Source organism: Magnolia sinica, chromosome 1 (genome assembly GCF_029962835.1).
Source record: "Magnolia sinica isolate HGM2019 chromosome 1, MsV1, whole genome shotgun sequence".
Classification (NCBI taxonomy): Eukaryota; Viridiplantae; Streptophyta; class Magnoliopsida; order Magnoliales; family Magnoliaceae; genus Magnolia; species Magnolia sinica.
Window position 1 is genome coordinate 13118247 of NC_080573.1, and position 7904 is coordinate 13126150.

The 7904-nt window shown below is 39.9% G+C and overlaps 1 protein-coding gene across 1 annotated transcript; it reads left to right on the plus strand.

Annotated features, from left to right (window-relative positions):
- The first annotated feature begins 2252 nt into the window (after nt 1-2252).
- Nucleotides 2253-6466, plus strand: LOC131240314 (probable mannitol dehydrogenase). The gene is made up of 5 exons (XM_058238445.1): nt 2253-2464; nt 2609-2722; nt 4664-5177; nt 5637-5790; nt 6118-6466. The coding sequence occupies exons 1-5, from the start codon at nt 2319-2321 to the stop codon at nt 6279-6281; spliced, it is 1092 nt and encodes a 363-aa protein (XP_058094428.1). The 5' UTR covers nt 2253-2318; the 3' UTR covers nt 6282-6466.
- Nucleotides 6467-7904: the final 1438 nt, after the last annotated feature.

Genomic DNA, 7904 nt, shown 5'->3' on the forward strand with positions numbered 1-7904 from the left:
AAAAGGGCATTCCTCGAAATATGAAAAGATGTCATCGGAATGTAAAAAGATGAGATGTGAAAAGACATCTATGGAATACCAAAAGTCATATGGGTCATTATATATATTTCAAAATTATCCCACTTAACCTATATGACCACAATATGAGGACTTTTCAAATGATTCTATATTTAAAATTTTGAAAACATTGATTTTGCAAAACAAACTCCTCTTGGATTCAAACATTGAAAGAAGACATTTCCTATGCCACCACACTAGAAAACAATTTATCCATTAAAAATTTCTAAACAGACATTATACCTTGATTAAATAAAATCACTAATGTGAATTATGACAGTCATACATCATTTAGTGACATGCTCCTTTCCATGTATTACAATACTGACAACTCCATCTAACCAGGTGCTTAATGAGGAGACTAACATGTCAAATGTAAGGCCCATTAAGCATAATGGTCCAGCAATTATATCTTACTTACACTCATAATAAATGTATATACACAAGGATAAATAAGAATGCATAATAAAAATGCGACCTCATATAGATAATGTCTATTACATCAAGTTAGTGACCAAAGTACATCATATCCTAATTAGACCCATTTCATCTATATAACCCTTATAGTTATTTGGCAGTAAGTCTTTGATCATTGAATCCGCAATCATCTAATTTGTCCTTATATGTTCAATAGAAATTAGATGATTATTAACATTTTCTTTGATAAAATTATATTTAACTTCAATATGCTTTGCTCGAATAGAATGCTTGTAATTTTTGGAGTAACATATTGTTGCATCATTATCATAATAAATTCTTAGCGGCTTCGCAATGGTGTTGACAACCCGAAGCCCTGAGATGAAGTTCCGCAACCTTATTACCTAAGTAGTGGCTTCAAAACACACCACAAACTCCACTTTCATTATAGAAGTAAAGACGCAAATATGCTCAACACTTCACAAAATGATTTCGCTAGCAAGTTGGGCATCCGACATAATCGGAGTCAACATATCCAATCACTTCTAGTTGATAAGATCCTCTATATGTGAGCATGCAGTCTTTGGTTCCTTATAAGTAGCGCATGACTTTTTTTTTTTTTTTGCAGCTTCCCAGTGATCCAATCCAGGATCACTTTGATATTTACTCAACATTCCAATAGTAAAGTTGATAACGGGCCGAGTGCAAGTCTATGCATACATAAGACTCCTCGCCACAGAAGCATATGGTTCGTCTTTCATATGTGCACTCTCTACATCGTTCTTTGGACATTGGCCTTGCCTGAATTTGTCTCCTTTACTAATAGGTGCATCACCATCCATACAATTCTTCCTATTATATCTTCCGAGAATCCTATCAATGTAGACTTTTGAGATAGTCTTAGCGGCTGACACGATGTATCTCTATATATCTCAATGTTAATTATGAAAGTAGCTGCACTCGTGTCTTTCATTTCAAATTTTTTTAGAGAGAATCTTTAGTTTGACGCAATATACTTAGATCGTTACTAGCTAACAAAATATCATCCACATATGCACGTAGTCATGCAGACCCGCGTATCTACGAGATTTGTTTTCGATTTTGATTGAGATTCTCTCTATTATTATAAATATGTGTGAAAATCAGAAATAAGGTATTCTAAGAGTTTAATTTCTAATTCATTCATAGGGTTCAAGGGTGTAGCTTGGGTTGATTCGATATTTGTTCGAATCGAGTAATCCCTCTTCTCTTGTAATTTTTTGCTTTCATAGTAATATATGTCGCTTTGTGCCATGGTTTTTCTTCGCAAGGATTTTTCCATGTTAAAATCCTAGTATTTGTTATTGTGCTTGATTGATGCGACTGGATTACTCTACTTGATTAATCTCTGTGTGCTTCTACGGTCTCCCAACATTCATGGTCCACCAAATAGGATTTTGATTAATGTGGTTTTGCATAAGGAAGAATTTGATCCCAAACATCAAAATACATTAGTATTTGCAAACATGCAATCATTGTGCAATAATGTTGTTAATCCCATCTAACGCAATTCCATACCATTTAATCCAGTAGACCAAAAAGGCCCTTAGCTCACCGATTACTTTAATGTGAGAACTAAAAAGTCCATATCAAACGCAATTTCCACTCGCTAACATCCTTATCTAAGCGATTACGTCAGTGTAAGAGCTGAAAAGTCCACAAAATATCAAACGCAATTTCCATTAACTAAAATCCTTATCTAAGCGATTACTAAGAGCTGAAAAGTACACAAAAGCTACTGTATATAAACCTAACCAGCCTCTCCAAAAGAGCATATTCTCTTTTTCTTTCCTTCCAAGTAAAAGATGGAAAACATCAGCCATTATATTCCATTCTCACAACCCAAAGAGAAGATGGGGAAATCTGCAGAGGAAGAACACCCTCAAAAAGCCTTTGGTTGGGCAGCCATGGATTCTTCAGGAATCCTCTCACCCTTCAAATTCTCAAGAAGGTTTTTTTTTTAATAGTTTGTTTATACACTGAGTTTCAGTGTATATAGTTATTCATTATTAGCTAATTAAGGTATTCTTTCTTTAGCTGCATCTATTGAAATATTTTAATTAATTGTATTATTGAAACGAGTTGATGTTTTCAGAGCCAACGGTGAGGATGATGTGACCATAAAGATACTCTACTGTGGAATCTGCCACTCGGATCTTCACTTCATTAAGAATGAGTTCGGGATTTCTTCAAACCCGCTTGTCCCAGGGTATGCATATCTTGTAACGATTTCTGTTACTTTTGTGTGGGTCCTACTATGGATGGGGCACGTGGTGAAAAACACTTCTTTTGGAAGATCCTAGCCATCTGATTGCTGGATGTCATATGGACGGTTAGGAGAAAAATGGTCAGAAATCCAAAGTCGTTGTGATGGTTTAGATTGTCTGATCAGTGTAATTTTGGGCTTTGACCCCATTGACGGGTGGGCAATTGATGTATATTGGCTCGTGGACAATTTCATCGCCAAAATGGATTAGAAAATACTCGGTTGGTGACAGAAGTGATCTGGACCGTCAAACCTTAAATTGGGCATCTCGCGCTAGAGCTGTACACGAGCAGAGTTAGCTCGGTAACTCACTCGACTTGGCTCAAAAAAGTTGTACCCGAACCGAGTTGAGCCTTTTTTTGGGAGCTAGGAATAACCTAGCTCGACTCGGCTCGACTCGGTATTGAGCTTGACTCGGCTCGGACTCGTCTCGGATCGAGTTTTAAGTGAATATATTAGAGTTTTTTTTATTTTATTTTTTATTAAAAAAAAAAACCTCATTCGCCTGACCCTACTCGCCCAACCCATTAACCCTAACCCATTTCTCCCTCCCTTTCGCCCAAATTGCCCAACCCTAACCCATTTCTCCCTCCCTTTCGCCCAAATCGGCCGTCCATTCACCCAACACGTTCGCCGTTCTTCCAGCGTCTGTTCGGACGATCTCCTCTTCCAAAGTGAGTCATCTCCTCCACTCTCTCCATTTTTTTTCGGCGAGTAGCATCCATCCGAGTAGCGGAACACATCCGAAAACTCAGCTTGAAATCGGCTCGGATTGGACCGATCTATTGGCCGAGCCGAGCACGAGCTAGGCAAAGCTCGGCTCGGCTCGATTCATGTACACCTCTATCTCTCGCAATCCAAAATGAGTTATCGGACGTAAAATATATGATTTTGGAGTAGGATAAGCTACTTTTGCTACTCAACTGTTATGCCGGGTTGCACAAGTCGGATTTGCAAAATACGATTATATCGATGGACGATTCATGTTTTTACTATAAATAGAAAGCTTTAGTTTGATTATAACTCTTCATTGGTTGGCTTTAGGAGTTGCGCTCATCGCAAAAAGTGCTTAGAATAATTAGGAGAACAACGTGGTAAAGCCAAATAGGAAACTTACTATATTTGGCCGAAAACCTTCCACACTAGAAGACATCACAACCGTTTATAAATAGTAAGTTACATAGTAAGTTGAAGGAGTTTGAGTTTGTAGTTTGATTTTGAAATTTCTGGTGGTTATTGGCCTCACCAGGGTCATCCCCGCGTCAACAATGATGGATTAATGTTGATGTTTTCCATGCCCACCCCTCCGTAGATCATTCACCACGATTTCTTAAATTGTGACAGGGATTGATCAAATGCAGCCCAATTCACCACAGCAAAGTCAGACACTTGGACATTTGGTCAACCGATCCTGACCGTCCATTAGGTCCAACATAAATTTCTTGGGCTACCAAGAAAATTTATGCCGGTTTGACCACTTTAAGCATGCAATCCAGGGCCTAAGCAATGGATGGTCAATATCATATATCCAAGAAAATGTCCAGTCACCAATTTTGATGCATTTCTTTGTTGGGCCCACAAAAAATTCCTTTCATGAGGATTGGATCTAAGTTTGTCTCATCAATGAATGATCTTGATCCAACGGCCGTAGGATTCACCCATAGTGGAATTGCGCTGTGGACAATAAGGTGATCAGACTCGCTATGACTCGGTTGGACCCAATCCGATTCGACACAGTGAGTCACCGGACAATTCACTTCCGAATGTGCCCGGCTACATCTCAACTAAAGATCCAACGAGTCGTCTGAGTCTCCAAATGACCCAAGTGTACTTCATACTGAAAACTAGATAAATATTCTAACTCTGTTTGATCTCTCACTGTAGGCACGAGATCGTGGGAATTTTGACCCAGGTGGGCCACAACGTAACAAAGTTCAAAATTGGAGACAAGGTCGGTGTAGGGGGTGTGATCGGCTCATGCCGTGTATGCAATAGTTGCAAGCAGGATCATGAGGTCCAATGCCGGAAAATGATACTCACCTGCGGTGCTATTTACTATGATGGCACGGCCACCTACGGTGGATTCTCCGATACGGTGGTCGTCAACGAGCATTTTGTGTCCCGGTTGCCTGACAACCTACCCTTGGATGGCGTGGCACCGCTACTATGTGCTGGGATTACGGTGTATAGCCCGATGAAGTATTTCGATCTTTGCAAGCCTGGTATGAGCTTGGGTGTGGTTGGGCTTGGTGGGCTAGGCCATCTCGCAGTGAAGTTTGCAAAGGCTTTTGGAATGAAGGTCACAGTGATAAGCACATCCCCAAAGAAAGAGAAGGAATCGATCGAGCGACTCGGTGCTGATTCGTTTTTGGTGAGCCATGACCCAGAGAAAATGCAGGTTGGGCCCATTTTTATTTAAGTTGTGATTTTCTTGAATCAACGATTTTCTTTATAAAGAGAAATGTTATCGAATGTGAATTGGTCTCAGATGGTATCAGAAATTTGTATCAACACATAGTTGATCACCTATGGCCCACCACCAAACACCCGGTTCGGCACCACAAGTTAGCATTGAAAAATGCCCGACTCGGACAGGGTATTGCCCCCTTAATTGTCACGAATGGATGATCCTGACCATCCAATCGGTTGCTTTTACATGGCTAGTTATAGCCAATGGTCTACATTCAACAGGGCTTGTCCAGATGGTTAAGATCATCTGATTATCCATCATATGAACAGTTTGGTTCACTAAAAAGTGGGCCCTAGATGTATAAGTTTTCTAGGCAAAGTTTGAGTAATCAAACATGGTGGATTAACACTATTGCTAATGTTATTTTCATCTCTTGCTATGTTGTAGGCGGCCATAGACACTTTGGACGGCATCATTGATACAGTCCCAGCCCCTCACTCACTACAGCCTTTGATCGATCTACTTAAGCCTAATGGAAAGCTAGTTATGGTGGGGGTCACCAACAAGCCATTCGAGTTGCCCATCATTCCTTTAATCATAGGTGAGTAATTAACATTACTGGCATGAAATTTTAGGATCCAGTGTCTGGAAGTGTGGGACCCACATTGAAAGATGGGGTTTCATCCATGGACTAGGTGGGCCGTAGTTGAGAGAGGTGGGCCGAGCTCAGTCTCAAATGGGCCTCCTTATGGGCTTGGGCTTACCTTTACTAGAAAATTTTCGGAGTAACAGGCCAATGTATTGTAAAAGGAGCCGAATCCTAGGCTAGTTGGCCCCAAAAATCAATTGCCCATCTGGTCCACTTAGAACACATGCTACAATAACCATCCAAACGTGCCATAAACTAATTTTAATGTGATCATAATAGGGAGGAAGATCGTGGCCGGAAGCGCGGGTGGAGGGATGAAAGAAACACAAGATATGATAGATTTCGCTGGCAAGCACAACATAACAGCTGATATTGAGGTAATCTCCATGGATTACATAAACACGGCCATGGAGAGGCTCACCGCAGGCGATGTGAAATACTGATTCGTCGTTGACGTTGCAAACACATTGAATGCTGCCCCATAATGTCTTGAGATCGGCATGCATGTTTGTGGCCTTTGATTTGTGTTGTGTGTCCCACGATGTATGATTATTGTGCTAGAAACTCTTTTTTGTTAATGTGTGTGATCTCTGAATTTTGTTGTGTGCTAAAAAAATAGAGTTTGATGTAGGGATTTTTTGTTTTAAAAATTAAAATTTGGAACCGGGCATCAAGTGGGCCATAATGAAGATGGACCATCATTAGAATAGACTGCATTTTTTGGGCTGGTGCCCTAAAATGATCCGTAAAAACTGATGGATTGCCCAGAATGTTTCTTTTGCTTTTTTACTTCTCCTGGCCAAGGATGTGGGTGGGGCTCCTTTTGGCTCTCTTTTATAATTTTCTTTGAGTTATTTATATTTTTCAAACTATGCCTAATTCGAAAGTAATAAATTTTTATTTTAAAAAAGTGATCAACGGCCGGAATATGAAAAACACACATCACAGCGGGCCCCACAAGTCCCAACACCAGCTAGCTGGGTGGTGTTGGGGTCACCACCAATCGAATTCTACCACTTTTGAACTGCCCTCCGATGATTCATACCAGGATTACTTTGGTATCTACTCACCACTCCCACCACTTTTCTTTGAGTTGATAATTATGAAGAATTTTTCAAGCACATTATCAATATAATCTTTCTAGGAGAGGTCTAACGGGTGCGAAGCTTGGTTTCAACAGAGTTTACTATAGAGAATGTATGACGCCTCTCCCAAATCATTCATATCGAAGGTGGTGAAGAGCCGTACCTTAGCCTGCGTCGTGAATCCAATATCACTCTATATCAAGATAATGTCGCCTGCATGTAGGATAAAGAAGCATAACTTCACTCAAGTAGATCTGAACTAAACGTAGAGTTCCTCTTTTTAAAAATAAAAAATAAAAATCAAACCTTCAATAATAAACTGCCTCATCAAAATGACAATTCCATCTCCTACATGCTTGCTTGAGGCTATATATTGATTTATGGGGGTTGCACATCTCAAACTCTTGTCTAGGCCAGTGAAATTCCTCAGCTTGCTCCATATATATTTATTCCTCTAAGAAACTATTAGGGAAGGCCGTCTTTATGCCCATCAGCCAAATCTCGTAATCTAACTTGGATATATACTATGACAAGTAGAATGCAGATAGGCTTCATCATAGCAACAAAAACAAACCTTTCCTCATGGTATATCCTTTCTTTCTGAGTGTAACCCTTTGCTATAGGCCTAGCTTTGTATATTTTCACAATTTCTTCCACATTTTGCTTTCTCTTGTAGATCCATTTCGATTGCCCTGACTTTCTCGGGTCGATTAGTTTATAAGAGTCTACACGTGGTTGGAATACATGGACTTTATCTAAGCATCTGCTTATAACCCAATGTCTCGCCTTTAGAATAGGCACCTTAGGGGCAATGGAAGGTGTTGAAGGAACGCGTCCAGCAGCTAGCTCATCTGCAGAAATCTCTCCGCGTCCAGCAGCCAGCTCATCTGCAAAAATCTCTCCTCTGTAAATCTCTTTAGATCCTCTTTCTTCACTATTTTCTATATTTGTCTTCCTCCATTCTTGTATAAATACTGGTTG

Excerpts from the sequence above, each read along its gene's own strand:
- LOC131240314 (XM_058238445.1), top strand. The coding sequence starts at position 2,319 with ATGGAAAACATCAGCCATTATATTCCATTCTCACAACCCAAAGAGAAG. Across the intron at positions 2,465-2,608 it reads CCCTTCAAATTCTCAAGAAG|AGCCAACGGTGAGGATGATG; the intron begins GTTTTTTTTTTA and ends TGATGTTTTCAG. Across the intron at positions 5,178-5,636 it reads ATGACCCAGAGAAAATGCAG|GCGGCCATAGACACTTTGGA; the intron begins GTTGGGCCCATT and ends GCTATGTTGTAG.